The sequence below is a fragment of the Herpailurus yagouaroundi genome, unplaced genomic scaffold (assembly GCF_014898765.1).
Source record: "Herpailurus yagouaroundi ecotype Mexico unplaced genomic scaffold, PumYag 159, whole genome shotgun sequence".
In the NCBI taxonomy this organism is placed as follows: Eukaryota; Metazoa; Chordata; class Mammalia; order Carnivora; family Felidae; genus Herpailurus; species Herpailurus yagouaroundi.
The window spans coordinates 28,536,643-28,560,506 of NW_024412400.1; the positions used below are offsets into that span (position 1 = coordinate 28,536,643).

Sequence of the window (23,864 nt, forward strand, 5' to 3'; positions counted from 1 at the left end):
GCTTTTCTTCTGTGCCTTGCCGTGTACTTATTTTTCAGTCACTCAGGAATGCTGGGCTCCTGTCATGGATTTTAATGAAAGCAGCAATGTTATTGAATAGACAGGGGAAAAAAGGCACCTCATTTCTGGATATAGAAATAAGCAAGCCAACTTGAAACCAGGTTATTGAAATTGGTTTATCGGGAATCTCTTCCTTGTGGTACAATGCATACGAAATAAACTCTGTAGCTGGATCAATGACTTTTGAGGTTTTCAAGCCTACATGGTATTTTTCACTCACTATGCACCACCTACTGGCCCAAAGGGGTACTCTATAATCCTGTTTTCCCTACCAGGCTCCCTGAATCCTGGGGCAAAATTCTGACCACCCACATGATTTACAGCCACCTCTGATCTTGAGGCCATCATGAATGTCTGGGGACAGCAATTACTTTCATAGTTCATCTTAGTAACAAATGACACAGTTTGCCCCCTTTCATGATTGAGTTCATTGCCTAAAAGTACACATGACTCTCCCAATATTTGCACTTTATCATTAGCCCCTGTTTCAAGGAAGATTCGTTAGCTTTACAAAAGACTCCTTAGTGGGGACAAGAGCCCACATTTTGGTTCAAGTCTTGATTTCTTTTCTTTCTTCCTTACCCTGGGTTGATTTGAGCTGTTCCATAATGTGGGTGTGGTGCGTGGTTTCCTTTTCTCTTCCCTCCCACTTATTTCCTCTCTGGGCCACTCCACTTTGATCTCCTCTTTCAAGAATTCTCTGTCTCTCTGTCTCTCCTGTTTCGAATCTGGGGGAGTCTTAATCAGTTTTTCATAGCAAGTAATAAATATTGGCACAAAGCCTTTACCCACCATGCTATACAGCTTGTTCATCCGTTTAAAAAGTTTCACAAAGAGTCTACTGTATATACAGTGCACTTTCTCAGGAGTCAGTGAACTGGAGCTAATGGGAGTGGGGGTCTGGTACTGAAGGTTCCAGAAATATATTGCCTCTCCCAGCTATCCTCTCAGGACGTTCATTCAGCTTTGAGGAAAACATCATCAAACCTTGTCAGTGTCACCTTCCCCACAGGTTAATAGATTTCTAAACCTTTCATAAAGGAATGAGGTACATTTTTACCCTATCTCACCCTTACTTTGCAAAATAGGAATCATCCTTTGGACCCACAGTTAAGCCAAAAGCTATGGGCTTGGTAGGAAGGGGCAAATTAGTCCCTGTGAATTTTTCTTCTGAAAATTAATACCACTACTTATCACAAAGGAAAGGTTTCCTAGAGACAAATGTCAGGACAAGAAAGCCTAGACCCAGGAGTTCTTGTGGTGGAAAGAGGACAAAAAAGTTAACAAATAAAAATACACATTTTCTTCCCTTTTTCTCTGCTACAGAGTGTTCACAATTTCACTTTACCCTCCTGGGCCACAGAGGACACCATGACTAAGTTGAAAGAATTATCAGAATTGTCCATCCTGTCTGTCTATGGAATTCACAAGCAGAAAGAAAAATCCAGACTGCAGGGGGGTAAGTATATAAGAAAGTGAAAGGAGCGTGTTGGATTTGTGGTTGAGTGATATATACGTATGTATTCGATAAACGTATATATTCAAAAAGCTTAGGGCAAATAGTACCTGGTACATAATACACTGTCAGTAAACATTATGTGTTTTTATACTCATTAACATTGCCCACTCTGGGCCTTAGTTTTCCTATCTGGAAAATGGAAGCTTTGGGATAAAGGTAAATGATACTTTTCATCCTTTCAAACAATTAAGGCTTTTATTGTTGTTGTTTTAACTTTTTAAATGTTTATTTTTGAGAGAGAAAGAGCATGAGCAGGGGAGGGGAAGAGAGAGAGAGGGAGACACAGAATCCAAAGCAAGCTCCAGGCTCCAGCTGTCAGCACGGAGCCTGACACAGGGCTCGAACTCACGAACCATAAGATCATGACCTGAGCTGAAGTAAGGGCTTAACCAAATGAGCTACCCAGGTGCCTCAATGACTTTGTATCAGAGCTCCATGAAAAGCAATTGTGTCTGGTGGCCTATAGTATGAATTTTTCAAGGGGGAAGTATGACAAAAGGGGCCCATTTCCCAAAATTCTTGGTGGTATCCACTGTTTAAGTTAATAAAACATATTTTTCAGGCTAATTATGTCCTGTAGATTAACACATACTGCAACTGACAAGTTTATGACACAGCTTAAATGTTCCCATTGGGGGTGGAAGGTGTTTATTTCTCAGTGATGCCTCCTTTCAGCTGGATTTGGCCCTTCATTGTGTAGGACATCCTATCATAACAAAGGTAGACCAGGCAAGAGGATGCCAAATCCTTATAATCAGGATAAGGATTCTGAGGGCAGTTGGGTGGCCAAGCCAAGATACCAAAGGAAGCGTCAGATTCAGGTGTTGTTAATATAGGCATTAAAAGTAAGGATGGAGAGGGGCGCCTGGGTGGCGCAGTCAGTTAAGCATCTGACTCTTGATCTTGGCTAAGGTCACGATCTCACAGTTTGTGAGTTCGAGCCCCATGTCGGGCTTTGCAATGATTGTATAGTCTGCTTGGGATTCTATCTCTCCTTCTGTCTGCCCCTCCCCTGCTTGTTCTCTCTCTCTCTCTCTCTCTCTCTCTCTCTCGCTCTCTCTCTTCTCTCTCTCTCTCAAAATAAATAAAAGTAAGGATGGAGAGTAAGATAGTCCATTATGGCAGGTTGACATAACAGTGAAGAAATTCTAAGCCACAGGATTAGAATTTCCAAGTAATATACTCTAGACAGTTTGAGAAAAAAAGGGCAATCACATCAAGACTCCAACCATTGCCAGACCCTATTCACTGGCGGGGTCAGGACAAGTTCAGCAGAGCCCCAGGAGAATACACAGAGGCAAAGCATCCTGGTTGTTGGACCAGACTGGGCAGATGTTCATTCAGGGCTGGGTGTAGGGACAGAGACCAGGAAGCAGCCCAATCTGATGTGCTAAACAGGAAAGGAGACAGAGGGTGAAAGCTGGGCCTTGTTGACTACACATACACCGGGTCTTATTCCTGAACCACCAGGCCTTAGAAGTGTGACTCCATCCCAAGCCACATCAGATGGTAGAGACAGGGTTCTTGATTGAGGTCCCTCAACCTAGTCATGATGGGCTGAGGAATTCAGCCTCTCACTACTCAAAATGCAGTCCATGGGGCAGTAATCTCAGCCTCACCAAGCCTCTGGTTAGAAATGCAGAAATTTCAGGCCCCACCCCAGACCAGATGAATCAGAATCTGCATTATAATGAAATCCTGAGGTACCTCATAAAACATGAAAGTTCAGAAGCACTTCTCTAGATGCAAGAAACAGTGAAGAAATGGGCAGAGAAAGCCAGGCAGAAGTTGAGAATAGTTTAATAATAGATGTAGAACTCTGTACAGGAATAAAAAATGGGGGTTTTCCTCACAGCTTGTTCCTCTTCTTTTTTTCCTTTGACTACTAGAGATTGCATTTCAGGGAAATAACTTCCCTGCTCAGCCAGTTTCCCCATCTAGATTCTGTCTGTGAGAGTCTTTCCCTCAGGGGTTCTTTCCGTCTTGGACTTTGAAGACTGGTTTCTCTGTGAACGCACCTGCCCTGTTTTCTGGAGAAGTCCAGTGTATTGATAAACCAGGGAATAGTTTCCTGAATGATTCCTACCAAAACCCAAGTTCAGCCTATTGTTTGGATCTGGCTAGGCAAGAGAGATTTGTCAACTACGTGCTTGTTGAATGATGAAGTGGCTGAACACAATCCTACAGAAAAAAAACATATTGTCTAGGTGACAGAGTCACACAGGAACATCAGGACTTTGACTGGTATCTTCTGATCTTTGCCAAAACTTTTGTTCTACCAGTTGGTGTTAGGGATGATACAATTTGGTAATATGCACACTCCACCCACATTTTGCCACATACACACACACACCAAGAAAATCCCTAAGGTTCATTTAGGAATATATGGCTGGTCACATCTGTATTAATATAAACCTCTTCTTGCTATAGACCACAGGTTAGTAAACTATAGCCTGCAAGCCAAATCCAGCCCGCTGCCTATTTTTTATAAATAAAATGTTATTGACACTCAGCTACACTCATTCATTTAGGTAGGACTATGGCTGTTTTGGGCTTCCACCCAAGAGTGAACAGTTATGGCAGACCATATGGTCCACTGTCTGGTCCTTTGCAGAAAAAGTTTGCCAGCCCCTGCTGCAGCTCAAGAGTGTGGGAAGGGAAGTTTATGTCTTCCAGTCAGTGATATTTTGTCTGGTTTATGCAGTTAATAAATGATGTAACAGGGAACGGAGAAGCTAGTGCACACTACAGTGGAATCTAGTGATTAAGACATGCTGGGTTCAGAGAAGTTCAGCCCCCCTGTGCACAAGTTGTGGAATCTTGGACAAGTTGCTGAGTGTCTCTGAACCTAGTTTCCCCTCCTATAAAGCAAAATAATAGGCATGTCAGAGCCCGGGGATAACTATGGTAGTTACCCCTAGTTTCTTCTGGGGGCAAGGTGGACAATCACCTCAGAACCAAGAGCTGATATCATCTCCCATTATCAATGCTGAAGGCAGCTTCAAAGTACCTGTTGCAGAGCAAGTTGCTGGTAGGTGATGGTGTTATCCCTAAAGGACTCTGAGAAAGCAACCTTCTCTGAAGCAGAGTGATGTAGACCCGTTGGAGAAGCAGCATCTAGCTTCTTCCGTTCCCAGTCAAGGGAGTCACAGCATCTACAGAAAGAAGAGACCACCTCCCTTTGTAATTAGCCTTTTATTGTGCCTCTTGGTATATAGATGAATAAACAGTCTCTGTGTACTATTTTAAGAGATTTTCGAAGGCAGGAGTCTGATTCACCTAGCATAGTATCTGGCCCATGGTAGCTGCTCAGTGTGTGTTTGCTGAGTGGACCACAGAGTCCAGAATGACCTTCCATCTGTTAACATCAATGCCCTGCTCTTGACAAAAATGAACTGATCACTGGGAAGCCAGGAGAGTACACGTGTAGTAAAAAAACCACCAGAGATATAAGGAGTCTTCAGATGATGGTTGTGGAAGTTCCTGGGGCAGGATGCCCTCAAGACCATGCCTGGCACTCCAAAGTACCCCTCAGCCTTCAAGGACATGGAGACTGTGAGTTGTGTACCCGCCTTCATCACCTCAGGAGCAACAAACATGAAAGACAGATGGATTCCTTAGATGAAAGATGCTGACTGCCCCCTAATAGTGATGTAACCTGGAGTAATGGGCCACAGAAAACAGCCCATGACTTGTACAGACATCCAGAGAGCTGCTTTCTCCCACAGCCTCCCACAGGTTTGACCAAGGGAACAGAAGCAAGAGGGGGAGACAGAATACGTGCCAGGCTATCGCATCATGGCTGCCCTGGAGAAGAGCACTCACTAACAACTGTCTGAAAATGCCATTTGCAATTCCTTTCAAGTTCCTCAACCTCCTGTCTTGAGCTTTAACAAAACCTGGGGGTGGTAGGGTCCCAGTGTGCCAATCCAGCTCTCTTTGCACAGCCTGTATATGACTCGCTGTCTGTCGCCGGGCCTCAGCTTCCTTGGTGTAAACGGGGGATGGAAGTCAGGTTCAGTAAACTAATGTGTATAAAGCACAATAGATGCTCAACCAAAGTTAGTTCTTTTCCTCTCAAGTCTTGAGAATCATGGCAGAGAGAATCACTAAGTAAGAATAAACACAAAGTTTAGGAACTAAAACATAAGCTCACGTTTGGTTCAGCTCCTTTGTTGATCTATCTTTAAGGTGTCCTGGTCGGTGAAATCCTCAATCACCTGAAGAGTGCAACTCGGCCACCAAACCACAGAAAACTTGTCATGTATTCTGCAGTAAGTATTTTCATCTCCAATCAATATCCATTTGTCCAGTAAGTGACCTCTTTAAGGAGGGAGCCTCATTTTCATCATCATTTCCCTAATGCCCAGCAGGTAGTAGACAGCTCTTCAAAGCTTTTCAATATTGATTTGTCAGGTCTCCTGAATATGTGTATATGTGACCACCGATGTGGTTGGCATTTTTTAATTTTATTTTGCTTTTATATTTAAAATTTTTTAAACACCTAATTCTGGCCCTTGAGTTTACAGTCTAAAACTGACAGGAAGACATAAATACCATACAAAGCAGTATGGAAATGCAGTACAGGTAAAAGCTTTGCCTTGGAGAGGGGAAGCATCATTTCTGTTCCAAACCAAAAGCAGAGCATGAATTAGATGTAGGCAGAGAGTAATGACGTGGAGGTAAACCCACAGGTGAAGGCCATGTTTCAAGCCTCCAAGACCAAAAGGAGGGTGGAGCCATTAACGGAGGTGCTCCTGGGGCAGGGGAATGATTAGACAATTGGGTCTGAAGCACCAGGGAGCATCCAAATAAAAATCTCCAGGTGGCAAGGGGAATAGGGGAGAGAAGGGGGCAAATGACCGCAGCCTGAAGTTAGAACTACACTGGGTGCAGGAAGAAAAAGAGAGGTCTCAGAGAAGACCTCCATCTTGGAGCAGGAGTCAGGCAAATGGGCACTGTTGGCGGGGTGGAGGGTGGGATTTGAGGGGTGCATTGAGCACTGAAATGGCCGTCCATGGACTGAGTCTGCAAAGATCAGCGAACCAGGACACGCAACATGGTGACTCGGCTTCCCACCCACTTCTCCATGATAGAGGATTTCTCAGATGCGGTTTGGCTGAAGAAAGCCATGTTTCCATTCTGCAGGAAGATGGATGAGGTGACTATAGATACAAGGAAGTTTGTTTATGATCAGAGGTTCTAAATGGGGTAAGACAAAGAGCTTATGGATGAAACAGAGTGTAGTGCTTCCTGGAGAAGGGCTTCCTGAAACCAGTCCATTCTGCCAATTTTTTTAGCTTCCCATCTGCTTTCCAGTTCTAACTTGTGTGATTTCTGGCAAGTCATAATTCTGTAATTCTATTTCTTTCTCTAGTAAATTAGTTCTAACCCCTTTTTAATATATGTACACTGCCATATAATTTAGGCAACCAAATGTTATGCCCGTTTGTCGATAGAGAAGCTGAGGACTTTCAAAGATTGTGTAGTTAATTAGTGGCAAAACTAAGACTGAAAAACCAGTCCCCTATGCCTTCCAGCCACACTGGGATAAACCTTTAACAATTACTTTTAAGCTGTGCTTTCCATTTCCTTACATTTTTGTCTTCCCTGATATTTATAACCTTACATATTCTTCCCCAACTTTAAAATCACAGATTATTCTAATCTGTAGAAGAAATACAATCTAGCACTAATGTGTTCCAAAATATTTTAAAATGTAATGCAAATCAGTGAAACCAGCTAAAACAGAGATGTTCCGCTAGAAAAGGCAAGGGACAAAAGCAGAAAACTTGACTCAAATTTATTTTCTTCCATTTCAGGGTTATATGACATTAAGCAAGTTACTTAATATCTCTGGGTCTGTTTGCTCATCTTTGTAATGGAAATAATATGTAGTTAAGTCTCACTGCCTAGCACACAACAGATGCTCGACCAAAATTAGTTCTTCCCCTCTCTACCCCTTGAGTCATTGGGGTTATGGCAAATTTAATTGGATCGGAAACCAGCATGGTTTTCTACAAGTGCTTCAAACTACCTATGGAATGTACATCTGAACCAGAGGTAAAGATCAAAAATTATTTGTTTCAAATCCCCACAGCATGATACTACCGTGGCTGGCTTGCAGATGGCACTAGATGTTTACAATGGAATCCTTCCTCCCTATGCTTCCTGCCACATAATGGAATTGTATCTTGAGAATGGGTAGGTATCTAAAAGGTGCTTTTCACAATCAATACCACTTGATCTCAGGTTTTATTATTATTAGCTTAAATATTTTTTAATATTTAATTTTCAGTTAGGTACATAAATTTAAAATCAAATACTAAAGGAGCACCTGGGTGGCTCAGTTGGTTGAGCATCCGAATCTTGATTTTGGCTCAGATCATGACCTCATTCATGGTCATGAGATCAAGCCCTGCATCAGCGTAGAGCCTGCATAAGATTCTCCCTCTCCCTCTATCCCTCCCCTGCTCATGGACTCTCTCTTATAAAATTAAAGTAAAGTAAAGTAAAATGTAAAATAATTCACTAAGTTAAAAATATTGCTTTATTCCACTTTCAGATTTCATGAAACAATTTTATCCAGACTCTTTGTATGCATCTTAACTTGTGTCTTCACCACTAGAGTCAATTTTGAGTCCCCTAAAAACTGTTTTCCAGATATATTAACAAATAAAGGTAATTTTAGCCGCTGTACAAATGAACCTCAGATTCTCAGAGGTTTACCCCAATGGACATTTCTTTCTCACATATCTAATACTCTAGTAGAGATGTCCCTGGCTAATAGGAGTTGATTCACCCATGGCGTGATTTGGGGACCCAGGCTTCCATCTTTTATTTTTTAATTTTTTTAATGTTTATTTATTTTTGAGAGACAGAGCACAAGTGGGAGAGGGGCAGAGAGAGAGAGGGAGACACAGAATCCGAAGCAGGCTCCAGGCTCTGAGCTGTCAGCACAGAGTTCGGCACAGGGCTTGAACTCACAAACCGAATCATGACCTGAGCCGAAGTCGGATGCTTAACCGACTGAGCCACCCAGGCACCCCCAGGCTTCCATCTTTTGGACCAATAGTTTTCAAGAGTGCTGTGCTCACCTGCAGGCAACTTATAGAAAGAAATGAGAGGGTAGAGAAGACAACCTGTTTATCAACCACTTTAACCCAGAAGGGGCACATATCACTTCTGCTTGCATTCTACTGGCTAAAATGATAGGCATACCTCATTTTATTGTACTTCACTTTATTGCACTTCATAGTTATTGCATTGTTTGTAAATTGAACGTTTGTGGCAAACTTGTGTCAAGCAATTTTTTCGACAGCTGCTATTTTTTTTTGTCAGCAATTGCTCATTTTGTGTCTCTGTATCACATTTTGGTAATTCTCACCATATTTCGAAGTTTTCACTATTATTATATTTGTTTGGTGATCTGTGATCAGTGATCTTTGATGATACTATTGTAATTGTATTGGGCACCATGAGCCACATTAATATAAGACCATGAACTTAGTAGATAAATGTGTGTGTTCTGACTGTTCCACCAACTGGCCATTTTCTCTCTCTCTTGCTCTCTCTCTCTCGCTCTCTCTTTCTCTCACTCTCACTCTTACTCTCACTCTCTCTGTCTTTCCCTCTCCTCAGGCTTCTCTACTCCCTGAGACACAACAATATTGAAATCAGGCCAGTTAATAACCCTACAACAGCCTCTAAGTGTTCAAGTAAAGAGAAGAGTTGCATGTGTCAAACTTTAAATCAAAAACTAGAAATGATTAAGCTTAGTGAGGGAGGAATGTTGAAAGCTGAGATAGGCCGAAAGCTAGACCTTTAGTGCCACACAGGTAGCCAAGTTGTGAATGCAAAGGAAAAATTCTTGAAGGAAATTAAAAGTGCTGCTCCAGGGAGTACATAAATGATAAGGAAACAAAACAGTCTATTGCTTATATGGAGAAAGTCTTAATGGTCTCCATAAAAGATCAAACCAGCCACAACATTCCTTTAAGCCAATGTCTAATCCAGAGCAAGCCCAGACTCTCTTCAATTCTGTGAGGGCTGAGAGAGAGAGGAAGCTGCAGAGGAAAAGCTGGAAGCCAGCAGAGATTGATTGGTTCATGGTCTAGGAAAAGAAGCCGTCTCCATAACATAAAAGTGCAAGATGAAGCAGCAAATGCCAATGGAGAGGCTGCAGCAAGTGACCCAGAAGAAGATCTAGCTGAGATCATTAATGAAGGTGGCTACAGTAAACAACACATTTTCAATGTAGATGAACCAACCTTCTACTGGAAGAAGAGGCCATCTAGGACTTTCACAGCTAGAGAGAAGTCAATGCCTGACTTCAAAGCTTCAAAGTACAGGCTGCCTCCCTCGTTAGGGTCTAATGCAGCTGGTGACTTTAAGCTGAAGCCAGTGCTCATTTACCACTTGGGAAATCCTAAGACCCTTAAGAAGTATGCTAAATCTAATGTACCTGCGCTCTGTAAATGGAACAACAAAACTGGATGACTGCACATCTGTTTATAACATGGTTTACTGAAATAGTATTTTACAAAAGCCTACTTTTGAGACCTGCTCAGAAAAATATCCTTTTAAAATATTACTGTTTATTGACAATGCACCTGGTCACCCAAGAGCTCTAATGGAGATGTACAATGAGATTAATGTTTTCATGCCTGAGAACACAACATTCATTCTGCAGCCCATGGATCAAGGAGCAGTTCTGATTTTCAAATCTTATGATTTGACAAACACCTTTTGGAAGGCTGTAGCTGCCATAGATACACTAGTGATTCCTCTCTGATGGATTGGGGCCAAGCAAATTGAAAGGATTCACTGTTCTAGATGCCATTAAGAACATTCATGATTCATGGGAAGAAGTCAAAATATCAACATTAACAGAAGTTTGGAAGAAGTTGATTCCAAAACCCTCATGGATGATTGGGGTTTAAGACTTCAGTGCAGATGTGGTAGAAACAGCAAGAGAACTAGAGTTAGAAGTGGAGCCTGAAGACGGGACTGAATTGCTGCAATCTCATGACAAAATTTGAATGGATGAGCAAAGAAAGTGGTTTCTTGAGATGAACCTACTTCTGCTGCAGATGCTGAGAAGACTGTTGAGGTGACAACAAAGGATTTAGAATATCACATGAACTTAGTTAATAAAGCAGTGGCAGGGTTAGAGAGGATTGACTCCACTTTTGAAGGAAGTTCTTCTGTGGGTAAAATACTGTCAAACAGCATCACATGCTGCAGAGAAATTGTTCAGGAAAGGAAGAGTCAACTAACTGATGTGGCAAATTTCACTGTCGTCTTATTTTAAGAAATTGCCACAGTCACCCTCACCTTCAGCAACCACCACCCTGGAGTCAGCAGTCACCAATACAGAGGATGACCCTCCACCAGCAAAAAGATTACAATTGACTGAAAACTCTGATGATGGTTAGCATTTTTTAGCAATAAAGTATTTTTAATTAGGTTATACACATTTTTTAGACATATGCTGTTACACAGTTAGTAGACTACTGTAAAGAATATACATGACTTTTACATGCACTAGGAAATCAAATAATTCCTTTCAATCACTTTATTGTGATATTTGCTTTCTTGCAGTAGTCTGAAACTAAACCCACAACATCTCCAAGGAATACCTGTAGTCACTTGGTCCCACCTAGGTACAAGGGAGTCTGGGAAATGTAGTCCATTTTCAGCCATAACTCCTTTCAGTAGAAAGAGAATCACGAATTTTGATTGACTGTTAGTTATGTTTGCCATATCATCTTGAGATAAAAGATGCTGTCACTGGAAAATTATCCCGGGGTAAAAGCACTCATTCACATAATATTGGGAAGTTTTTAAAAATTTCTCTAAGTGAATATTTGCGGTTAATACTGTTTATGTGGCTTTCAAAGTGATGTTTTAAAGGCTTGTTTATGACAACAACCAACAGTGGCAGCTGTGAGGTTACTACGGCAAGAATGATCACTAAATCCTACTTGAATTTCTCTCCTGCATGTTTGGCAAAAGACTTCCATAAGCCCCTCGTACTAGTTTTACAAGGTTGTCAAAGGCCAGTGGTTTTTCCTGAAACAACACCTTGTTTTTTCAAGTATTGAGGATGAGGGAGTATAAATTACCTAGGTATACACCCACACCCTCTTTCTGAGATGTAATTTTGATAAAATCTTGATGTATATTTAAGCGCATGTTTCCAAGTTATTGCCTGGCTAAAGAGAAGAGAGACAACTTCATTCAGGGGAAAGGCTACAAGAAATACTGAGAGAGGAAAAGAAAATGAAGCAAATGGGGATCATAAAGGGGAGAGAATAGGAGAAAGAAAACCCAACACCCCACCTGATCCCCACTTCTTACTCAAAGGCTCATCAAATCATCCCCAACTCCCCCAACCACCACCTGGTAGCTCCCTCTCTGATTAAGCTTCCTGGTCCCTACCTCCTTTGTCTCTGGTTATCTAACAAACCAGTCCTCCCATTTCTACCCTCTGGATCTGACCCACTGGCCCCAATCTCCCTATTCCCACACCTAAGTTAGCTCATATCTACTCATTCCTGTATATTCTTCCCCTAGTCCTACAGCTGACATGTTACAGGCCAGATGGGAAAATATTCAATGGCAGTTCAACAACACAGAACTAACAGCTCTCTCTTCTACCTTCTTCCACCAGGGAGTATTTCATAGAGATGTACTATCGGAATGAGACGCAGCACGAACCATATCCCCTCACACTGCCAGGCTGCACTCCCAGCTGTCCTCTGACCAAGTTTGCTGAGCTGGTTGCCCCTGTGATCCCCCAAGACTGGTCCACGGAGTGTATGACCACAAGCAACAACCAAGGTACTTACTGAGGATGTTATGGGTCAGTGTACATGCAGAGCTCTGTAGAGAAGGCAGAATACCCTTTCTCCAGACAGGTGGTGCTTTGAGAATATCACTCAGCCATCACTCCCAGCTTTGAGGGAAATAGGTTTGAGGTGATAATTGTGTGTTCCGGGGACCCCCCCCCCAACTTCAGGCAACTCCAACCTCTCCATGAGGCCCTGCCCCTACTTGCCTAAACCTTGACTTGGTTTTTTCAGTGTTTACGGAAACAAAACATCATGTCAAAATATAATCAGAGGCAAAACTTAAATCAAAGTTCTTGGGGTTGCCATGAACTGGCCACATAGAGCCTTTTGGTTTTTTTAAGGACTTCCAGATTTCATTTGAGCAGGATTAATGAGGTTGCTCTTGAAGTGTCTGAAGTGGAACAGATTTCAAACAAAATCCACAATCTAGGGTGAGAGCAAGGAAGGGAAGAAGTTCATCCTAGGCAAATGGGCAGAGGACCAGCTTTGGAACTGTTAGTTCCAGCCTTCTCACAAGGAGAGGCAGATAAATGGATACAGTGGAACAATCCGGAGAAATCACCTCCACCGGGACACTGGTACTATCTTTATATATTTGTGTTAAAACTAATTGGGTAGAAAAGCTGAAAAATAAACACCTCTTTGTATCCTTTAGCCCTGGAAAATCCATGTTACTTTTGAAGAAACCAAAAGCAAATTTGCCAGAAAACTTTGCTGTATGTAATATATATGGCAGCTCTTGGAGAGCAGACATCCTGGCAAATAAGTAATTTGGTGAGAGCACAATATTTAGGCACAACCATCAGAGATGAGTACCCTGCATGAGTGGTTTCTCTTGGAAGATGGTAAGACATGTTGAATGTGGAGTTGATTTGGGAGAGGAAGTATGATACATATCAAACTGGAACAAAATTAGAAATGTAAGAGCGTTCCTGAATGCCTTCAAGATCAAAACTTACCGGAATGTTGAAAAGTATGGCTGTGATAGCTATTCTGAGGACGAAAGGAACGTGTAAGGTTTCGATCCTGATTATCTTCAGAAAACCTAAGCAAACTCCTGGCCCTGCTGAAACTACTCACTATGCAAGAAGAAATCATGTTCAAATGGCACTCTTTAGAGTCTTGTAGATTTGCCATGTGGCAGATGTAACACGCCTAGAGAACACTGTGCTACGTTACCATTGTAGAAAAAGATGAAATGTTTTCTAGAGATGGTTTCCGCTGGGTGCCAGAGTCCAGAGGAAAAACCATTCCCTCTCCCAGTGAGTCATTGAACGACTGACTTGAGACACTGATTCATATATTTATTTGCATTATTTTTTCCCAAGGCAATATTTGTCCTCAGGGCTGCTCTCTGATTACTCTTCCTCCCCCATGCATGTAACTTTCCTCCACAATAAGACAAATGTAAACTAGTGAATAAAGTCATTAGTAGAGAGTTCAAAAACATTACTTTTAAAATGATTTTTGAAAAGTGTGTGTGTGTTTAATTAGAATAAAATACGTGAAGGGCAGATTTTAGGGGCTACATTTTTGTTTGGGGATTTTATTTTTAATGTAACAGGAGGGAAAATATTAATGTAAAGTAAAAATGATCTTGACTGGCTTAGGTGAATATTTTACATTGAAAATGAGTTTAGTTCGGTCTTTACTACTTCAGAAAAAGGTTAAGCTGATGGATGGCTCTGCTTTATCTATTAAGATGGAACTTGCAAGAAAACACCCTTGGGAAATTTACAACCCAGTGGGAAAGCAAAAAGATACATATTACACAGAATAACAAGGGTTATATCTTACCACCACAAGGGTTGCTATGGAACAAGAGTTAACTAGATTCAGAGGGAGGGAGGCAGTGAGGAATGTCAGGAAGGGCTACCTGTAAGAGGTAACAATTGCACCATGTGAAGTCAGTTTGGATGGAAGTTTCTAATGGTACAGCACAAGGTACTAGAAAGCCATTTATCAAATCTTTTAGTGGCTTGAAGCTGGAAAGGGTAGAGGACTTACTCAGCAGAAGGTTCTGGGTCCAATGAGATTCCCACAGGTTTCCTTCAAGGGTCCAATTCTAATAAGATCAAATATCAACGACACAAGAGCAAGGGTTTTTATCTGTTGTGGTCTCTCTTATATCTGTCTCAGAAATACCTGTGCCTGACATGAATTAGTGCTCACTAAATATTTGCCCAATGGATGTATAGGTCACTTACCTTTCCTCCTTGAACATACCGTCTCTATCTTGATCAGCAGTGATACCTGCTAACCTGGGGAGTATTTTTGAGCCCATCCTTTCCTTTATCCTCCATAGCCAGTATGTCACCTCCTCTTCACAAATCTTCCTGTAGAGTATTTATAAAATTCTTTTCCTCAAGACACCAGTATCAATTCGGTATTCAAATGGAGTGAAACCAATTAGCAAAATATGTTAATAAAACAAAAAGTGAAGCATCGGTGTGCTGGAGCCAACACATACCAACCTCAAGAGTGGAATGTGCACAGCCCTTCCCAACTCTGAGTTCAATCACTTGACTTTGGCAGCATGAAATTGGTCATGGTGTCATGGCTGGAGTGTCTTCATCACAGAAATCAGCATATGCCACAAACCAGGGTTTTGTCTTTTGTGGTTTTGATCCAGTTTACTAGCACACCACTGGATTGAGCTCATAGAAAACTTAAGAGTTTATAACATGAGGCGGTCTCCAACAAAGCAAATTCAATATCTGAAGTTCTTTAAGGAAAAGGGATTTGATTTGTTCTATATGGTCTCAAAGAGTGCTGCTTGGGGTATCAGGTAAAAATTTCAGGAAGACAGACTGTTTTCAGTGTTGGGAAATTCCTGGGACAGGAAATCCTATTTGCCTTGCCAGAGACACCATGAAGCATGCCAGAGCATGGAAGCGTATAGGCATTGAATGATTCCTTAGTAGGGCACAAAATTTAGCAAATAGGATGCCCAAATCAATTTGAATAATAGCTTTAACTGCTGCATTTTTATAATTTACTCAGAAAAAAAATGGCTACAGAACATTTAGGGTGTCCTGAGAAAGCCAATACAGGAAGCAGGACAAACCATTAAATACAGGACACATCGTGTATGTGCAGAATGCCTGGCTACTCTGCCACCCATGAAATCCTACCCATACCTGTAAGCAGTGTTATTCACTAGCGTTAGTAGACCAAATTAATATCACTGTCATATCAATTAAAGTAAGCAGACTCTTTGCTGGGGAATTCATGATAAGTCTAAGTTCCATACTATGTTACTTGAAAGTAAAATCCCTTTTTAGAAAATGCTTTCTTAATTCCAAAATTTTACTAACACAGTCAGACTTTCATTGCTAGCACTCTCCCACCCCTCTCCCTCAATCTCCAGCACCACATACTTAGTGGGAAGGAGAATTAATGGTGGGAAGTTCAAGTTTCTCCTTATAAAAAGCTTTGTAAATCTTCAGCAAATATACACATGCCCAAGATTCAACCATGAGCTTCCTAAGGTCAAGATCATTACCCTTTCCCTCCTTAAATCTTCAGACAATGCCTAGAACCTGGTACCTTCAGTCAGTATTTGCTAATTGAATAAATGTTCAGCCCTTCACACTTAGCCTGGCTTCTTCATGGCTGGACCCAGGTATCAGGAGCTTAGAACTCACTTGTTCAATAAATAGGGGAGAGAAGCTATGAATGAGCCTCAAATGGGAGTGTACTATAAAGACCCAGTCACCAACTACATACATATATGTATATACCAATATGTCTGTATTATTTGGCCTGTTTTCAGCATTGTCAGCTTGGCATTCTTTTGTTCTCCTATTGCTTTTTGGAGCCACTGTTCATTGATACCTCTTCCAGCACCCCTCCTCCCTCAGAGATGAAGCCAGTTATAGCACCTGTTTCTCATTCTTGTTGCTACTATCATCAGTTTCCCAGGACATGTGTCATCATTCATTAATGGCATTGGGAACTTGCTCTGGTATATATGCCAGCTCACTCCTCACTCCCCCTCCTGTCCTCAGCCTAGGCAATTCTGACATAATAGTGGCCCATCCTATACCCTGCCCACCCACAATAATATCCAACCCTTGGTTAAACCAACCACACAGTGTTGGCATTCTGATCTGCTAAGTTGGAACAGAAGCCTATTGTTACCATTTCAAATTATGAATATTGAAATTTCTACTTCAACCCCAGCTGGTTCTTTCAACGCTGTTTGGCCAAAGTATTCACCCTTCCTGGACCCTTTTCCTGAGTTCTACAGGAAGGCCTTGTTATTTTCCCCAAACTTTCAAGTTCATCTTGGCTTGTTTAATTCTAGTGAGATGTCCTTAGAAGAGCAAGATAGTCCACTGAAAACTCTTTTAGATTCTCCTGTCACTACCACCAAACATATTAGTAGCCTTAACTTGACTCTACTGCTACTCCTCAAGAAAACATGTTACTCCCTGAGTATCCTTTCCTCATGTGTATGATCCCACCCCTCATTTCCTGGGACCTCAGTGAAGCTTAGCTTCTTTTTCTTCCTCTGTGGTGGCTTCCTTCTACTAGGAAATGCCTACATCTCTCATCAAAGGACATCTCAAGTGCCTGCTCCATCTCACTCTCTTCAATCCCAATTTTCTTGAACTAATCATTTGTATTCTGTATTTCCTCCTCGCTCACTCCTGAACTATTCCATAAAATGATGTTCTTCCTTCCATCTCTTTTTGGAAACTTCCCTTTTGAAAGTCACAGCACCTAGCTCAGTGACCTGTTTTTGTTTTCCTGTCAATAGGACATATCCCCACTTTACAGAGAAGAAAATAGCCTCAGAAAACAACATGCCACAAGTATTAGGGTCAGGGTTCAAGCCTCACAGTCTCTAACACCATGTTTTTACTATATCATCTTCCCTTTCCATCCCACACTGTCTTGTTGACTATTCCCCTGGGACAAATGCCCAAAACTTGAATTAGTGGGTCAAAGTATATGAATATTTAATGGGGTGCCTGGGTGGCTCAGTTGGTTAAGCATCCGACTTCAGCTCAGGTCATGATCTCACGCTCCATGAGTTCGAGCCCTGCGTCGGGCTCTGTGCTGACAGCTCAGAGCCTGGAGCCTGCTTCGGATTCTGTGTCTCCACCTCTCTCTGCCCCTCCCCTGCTCAACCTCTGTCTCTCTCTGTCTCAAAAATAAGTAAAAACATTAAAAAAAACTTTTTAATGAATATTTAATAACAGCTATTTTTTGAGTACCTCTCATGTACCCAATATATGTCTATGTAGCAAGTGTTAAGTTTGTTGAGAAAGTAGCAGCAATACAAGAAAATTGTCCCCATGTGACCTGGACCCCTTGGCAGGGAGGACAGGAGGATAAAAAATTAAATAAGCCCTAACAGTTAAGTATGGTAATACTATAATAAAGGATATAGGGGAAAGGAAACTAGCTTAAGTCTAAGGGGTCAGAGAAGGCTTCTCAAAGGGGGTGCTGTTTAAACCAAAGTCTGGGAGCACCTGGGTGGCTTAGTTGAGCATCCAACACTTGATTTTGGCTCAGGTCATGATTTTACGGTTTGGGGGTTTGAGCCCTGCATCAGGCTCTGCACTGTCAGTGTGGAGCCTGCTAGAGATTCTCTCTCTCCCTCTCTGTCTGTCCCTCCCCTACTCATTCTTTCTCTCTCTCTCTCAAAATAAATAAACATTTTTTTTAATTAAAAAAAATAAACCGAATCCTGAAGGAAAGAAGGAATTAACAGGGTGAGTGGAGGTGAGGAGAGAGGAGAGTATTACAGACAAAAGAAAATGTGTAGAAGCCCAGAGGCTAAAGACAACATGGGGCATTTTAGGAACAGGAAGGAGTATGTCCGGTCATAGTGCAAACACTGGGAAGGCGGACATTAAGTGTCTCAGGTCAAGTTGAATAGCTCTAGTCATTAAGAGGTTTTCGGCAGAGGACAGATGATGGGATGGGCTTCTTGTTTTAGAAAGACCTCTGTCCTCAGTGGGGAGAGAGGATTGGAGAGCAGTGGGACTGAGAGCAGGGAGCACAGCTGGGAGACTGTTGCAGTAATCCAAGGACGAGGATGCGGACAGACTTATTCAAACAGGAAAGAGGAAGAGTATACAGGACGTCAGGAGTAATGGCGAGAGGAAGAGGCTTTTTGATACACGTTGCCAAAATAGATCTCAGAAGAGCAGTGCTGACTCACACTGCCTTCAGTGGCTTTCATGTGTTCCTGTGTGGTAGGAGAGCTTGTCTGTCGTTACCGGTCCTACCTCTTCGCAGTAAGATGCAACTGATCGCTTTCTTTCTCAGACCCTAGAACATTACTCTATCAAACTCACAAAATGCTTCTCAATACAAGGGAGCATAAATTTTTAAAAATTGAGGAGATATGGGGCACCTGGGTGGCTCAGTCCGCTAAGCATCCAAATTCGGCTCAGGTCATGATCTCACAGCTCATGAGTTTGAGCCCCACATCGGGCTCTGTGCTGTCGGCATGGAGCCCTCTTGGGTTCCTGTCTCCCTCTCTCTCTGCCCCTCCCCAGCTTGTGCTTTCTCTCTGTCTCAAAAATAACTAAAAACATTTAAAAAAATTTTTTTTAATTTAGGAGAGGGAGAAAGAGTCTCTCCTGAGTCTTTTCTACGTTCTTAGACTCATATCTTCCTCCAACCCCCTAAATGATAACATCCTACTGGCTTGTCCTTGGTTCCGTCATTCTACCCTCACCATGAGCCAGCATTACCCAGGCCTCCATCTTCTTACGTCTACAATTCTTATTTCCACATCTGCATATAGAATTCTAGATCTGTTTTTTTCAGCTGCCTACTGATCATTTCTACGAGGATATTAACCCATCTCAATCCTACATTTGAAATAAAATGTATTATCTCCTCCACTCCAAACTGATCCTTTTTAATGGACTTCCAATCTCCGTTCATAGCCTAATCATCTTCTTCACCCAAGCTAGAACCCATGGGTGGCCGTGACTCCACTTCTCCTTTACCAGTACATTGTAATCCATCACAGAACCTGTCAATTCTACTGCAAGAGTATCCTAGAATTCCTTCATCTGCAATGTCGACCACACTTCCAGTGCTGAACCCTAAGTATCTTGTCAAAGGCATTTTAATAGCCATCAGGCCTAGGGTGTCTCCACCACCCTATCTTTCTCTTTAGTTGTCTTCTTTTTTTAAATACAAATTGGGCTATGTCACTTCCATGTGTCATAATTGCTGATGATTTCCATATACCCACGACAAACCAGACCTAAAACCTAGGCCTCAACCTACCTATCTAGTCTTAACTCACCAGAAGCTATACTCCAGCCACGTGCAACTGCTCATTATTTCCCAAACACGCTCTTGTGCAACTCATTCTGTCGCATGGAAAAGTCTTATTTACCTCAAAGTTCTGCTCAAATCTTATCACTTTCTCAGAAGACTTTCCAACCTCGTTCTCTTCTAAATAGAAAGCTTTGTATTAATTGCAACTTTTTCTCTACTCCAATGGCATGTCTTTTATACTTCTATTTTACTATTTATCACATGATCTCATAATTGTCTATCTGGTTCTCCCACTAGATATTGGTGATCTCAAAATCAGGGATCATGGAACCCCAGAACCCAACACACCGCTGACCTGGCGTATGGTGTGTGCCCACTGCATGTCTAGGAAAGACTGAAGGAAGGGAAAATATTGGGGAAGTATATTCCATGGGACTATTATGACAATGTAGCCAATAAAAATAATTGAAAATACATTTCCAAATACAGATAATCATCCATGAACATTAACTTTGAAGAATCATTAGTCTCTGCCTTCTTCCCCCATTTTATTTAGCTCTTTCCTTCCTTCCTTCCTTCCTCAATTCTCTTCAGTTTCCTCCACCTTTATATAAACTCCATTCACAGGGGTGATGGCACCCATCCACCACGACCTAACTTTATTAATATTAATCTTCTCGTGATGCTAAGAGGCATCCTGACATTGTGAGAAAAGCACCGAACTAAGAATTGAGAACCTGTGAGTTCTAAATCATTCATTCTTTCCACAAATATTTATTGAGCATCTCCTATGTGCCATTTATTGTTCTAACTGCCAGGGATACATTCATGAACAAAAAGACAAAGTTTTCTGCCTTCATGAAGCTTACATTCTATTAGAGGGAGAGAGGGTTGGATAATGAGTAACAAATATAATAAATAAGTACTTTGGAAGGTGAGGATCCCAAGTGCCAAGCTGGGGGTGGGAATGGGGAAAGGGCATATTGGTTGCACCTTTAAGTAGAAAGTCCTCATTGAGAAGATGAGATTTGAGCAAAGAAAGCAATAGAGTTACCTGACGCAGAGATTCATGAGAAGAGCATCTAGGCAATAGTAGTAACTATAGCAAAAGTTGTAAATGGGTGTGTGCCTGGCATGTCTGAGGAACAACAAGGCCCGTGTGGCCAAAAGAGAGTAAGCAAAGGGAAGGTGGTAGGAGACGAAATCTATGTTAATCAGGCCTGATGATATAGAGCCTTATAAACTGTTATCGTTAGGACTTTGGTTTTCGTTCTGAGTGAGAAAAGCATTCATTGCAGACTTTGTTTTAGGCAGAAGAGTGTCATGATTTGAATTGAAGTCATTTGGCTGCTGTGTTGAAAATAGATCATAGGGAAGAAAGTATAGAAGCTAGGGAACAAGTCAGGAGGATGTTGTAATAATCCTGGGTGGTGGAGAGAAGGGGAGAAATCATTGGTTTCTAGATATAGTTTTTGGAAGAACAACAGGACTTACTGACAGATTGATTATAGGATGTAGAGAAATAGAGGAAATCAGAGGAGATTTCAAGAGTATGGGGCTGAGACAGAAGAAGAAATTTTCCATCAAATGATATGAGGAAGACTGCAGGAAGAACAGAGTTTGGGGCAGGAGAAGGCATGAAGGGATTGGGAATTCAGTTTTGGACTCGCTGAGATTGAAATGACTATTCAATGTCCAAGGGAATACGTCAAGTACACAGTTGGATATATGAGTCTTGAGTTTGCAGAAGATTTAAATTTGGAAGTCATTAGTGAACTGAGTCATTAGTGAATCATGAGACTGATAAACCTATATATTCCAACCCAAATACAATTATCTGCTTATCCTTAGCCAAATTACCTAATCTCTCTACTATTTTTTTTCACGTCTACAATGATAAGGTTAGGTTAAATAAGTGATTTTCAACTGTGTTCCATGGAGCATGAGGGCTTCTGTAGACAGAGCTGCCAGGTCAGAGAGATGTTCACTCTCCCACTGCCTAAACCAACCACCAATCCTTTAGTTTTACAATGAAGATCAGACATCCATTTAGAAATGGTACAAATTGATATTTATGATGGATATACTACAGTGTACCAGGGTGTGTGTGCGTGTGTGTGTGTGAATGTGTGTGTGTGGAGGGTAACTTCCTATATGTAATAATGAATAGCATCTCATAAAAAATGACCCCGTATATCTCCCCATGACTGGTCAGCTATCAAAGGGCTATGTGTAAATAAAGGTGCAGATTAGCAATAGTACACAATTATCTTAAAAATGCTTGTGATTGTTAACATGTGCTCAAGGTTTCTTCTCTAAAATGTATTTATTGAAAAACAAATCAGAAACTAAAAGATGATATTCCATTTCTTTTAGACCCAATTAATGATAGTATTTCTGTTGACACTGAGACCATGAACAATTGATCATTTTAACTGTATAAAAATGCATGAAGTTAATGCTGGAAAGGACTTTAGAAATACTTCAGTCAAAAAAAATAGAAGAAGAAGAAGAAGAAGAAGAAGAAGAAGAAGAAGAGAAAATAAAAGAAAAGGAAAGGAAAAAGAAATACTTAAGTCAATCACCCTCCCTTTATGGTGGAGGAGCTGAGACTCAGAGGTCAAAGGTCATGCCAGAACTAACCTAGGTCATTTCCTGACTCCTGGTCTAGTGTCTTTTCAGCACACGCTACTGGTTTCAAGGTTGCTTCAGAAACACCACTGAATTTTTACAATTAAGGCAGAAATCAACATTGATGTGTGATCTTCCTATTTTCCTCATTTTATAATCTTCATATTTTCCTAATCCATTAATTTTACATTATGGGTCTTCCAATTTTTCCACAGTTCTAAGGGTTGTCCTTGCTGTTGCCTTTTGCCTGGTGTCTGGTGTCCTCGTGGTGTTGCTGCTTACCCTCATCCGCCATGGGCCCTGCTGGCACAGAGACCCCTATCGGAATATCTGAACAGATGGCTGAATAAGGGCGGACACACCACACCAACCACCAACCTCCTGGGATGCAGCACCTCTCAGTGATGCCTCATGGAAAGGACTGGCTTTCACCATGTGGACATCACCCTGCCCACACCCTTCCCTTTGAGCCTGGCTAGAGCAGGGTCTGAACTCATAGTGACCCAGGGACTGATGAATGAACCCCAAGTTACTTGGTTAGGTCTCCTGATGGTTAGGCCTCCTCATCATAGTGCAAGCTTCTCACGCAGCTAGAAAGAAGTTCTTCTGCAAAAGATAGTTGTATTCTCTGGCATGGATGTCCAGAAAGAAAGAAAGAAGTTAAACTCCAACCAGCCTTTTGCCTTCAAAGAGCAAATGGTTACAACGTGTGACAACATAGATTAAAGAAGACTGGATAATGACAATACTTACACTAGAAATAGTATCATGTAGGATGATTCTTAAGAAATAAGACCCAACCAGAAGGTGTAAATAAATCTTTTTTTTAGCTGTTAAGTAGGTTGAATACAAACATGTATACACTCCTGAAAAGAAACTCCTACCCAGTGTTTGATAGCTAACAGATTTCTGTATGTGTATATATACTAACACATACAAACACATAGCTGTATTGAAACTGCCTTAGAGAGAAGTATTTAATTCTCAGAAACTGTAATATCAACTATTGTAATTGTTGCTCAGGTCATTTTCCCCACAATTTCTATAATGGGGAATAACCAGGAAGTCCATGCAGTCATGTTTCTTTTTTCTACCTCTACCATGAGACTGTATTTTTATTTTATTTTTTTTCAATATATGAAGTTTATTGTCAAATTTTTTTTCCATACAACACCCAGTGCTCATCCCAAAAGGTGCCCTCCTCAATACCCATCACCCACCCTCCCCACCCTCCCCCCCCCCCATCAACCCTCAGTTTGTTCTCAGTTTTTAAGAGTCTCTTCTGCTTTGGCTCTCTTCCACTCTAACCTCTTTTTTTTTTCCTTCCCCTCCCCATGAGTTTCTGTTAAGTTTCTCAGGATCCACATAAGAGTGAAACTATATGGTGTCTGTCTTTCTCTGTATGGCTTATTTCACTTAGCATCACACTCTCCAGTTCCATCCATGTTGCTACAAAGGGCCATATTTCATTCTTTCTCATTGTCACGTAGTACTCCATTGTGTATATAAACCACAATTTGAGACTATATTTTTATAGTTTC

General features: G+C 41.4%; 1 protein-coding gene across 4 annotated transcripts in view; it reads left to right on the top strand.

Moving 5' to 3' along the window:
• ACP3 (acid phosphatase 3) overlaps window positions 1-23,478 on the top strand; it is a 46,100-nt gene extending 22,622 nt beyond the window's left edge. For 2 of the 4 annotated variants that reach the window (XM_040480192.1, XM_040480196.1), the window contains exons 7-11: window positions 1,387-1,519; window positions 5,771-5,853; window positions 7,680-7,783; window positions 12,255-12,424; window positions 22,539-23,478. In XM_040480192.1, the coding sequence (XP_040336126.1) occupies window positions 1,387-1,519; window positions 5,771-5,853; window positions 7,680-7,783; window positions 12,255-12,424; window positions 22,539-22,657 (609 nt within the window). In that variant the 3' untranslated portion in view covers window positions 22,658-23,478. Of the gene's footprint in view, window positions 1-1,386; window positions 1,520-5,770; window positions 5,854-7,679; window positions 7,784-12,254; window positions 12,425-13,090; window positions 13,900-19,989; window positions 20,203-22,538 lie in introns of those variants that run through there. The other 2 variants (XM_040480194.1, XM_040480195.1) reach the window with 2 other exon arrangements.
• The last annotated feature ends 386 nt before the right edge of the window (window positions 23,479-23,864 follow it).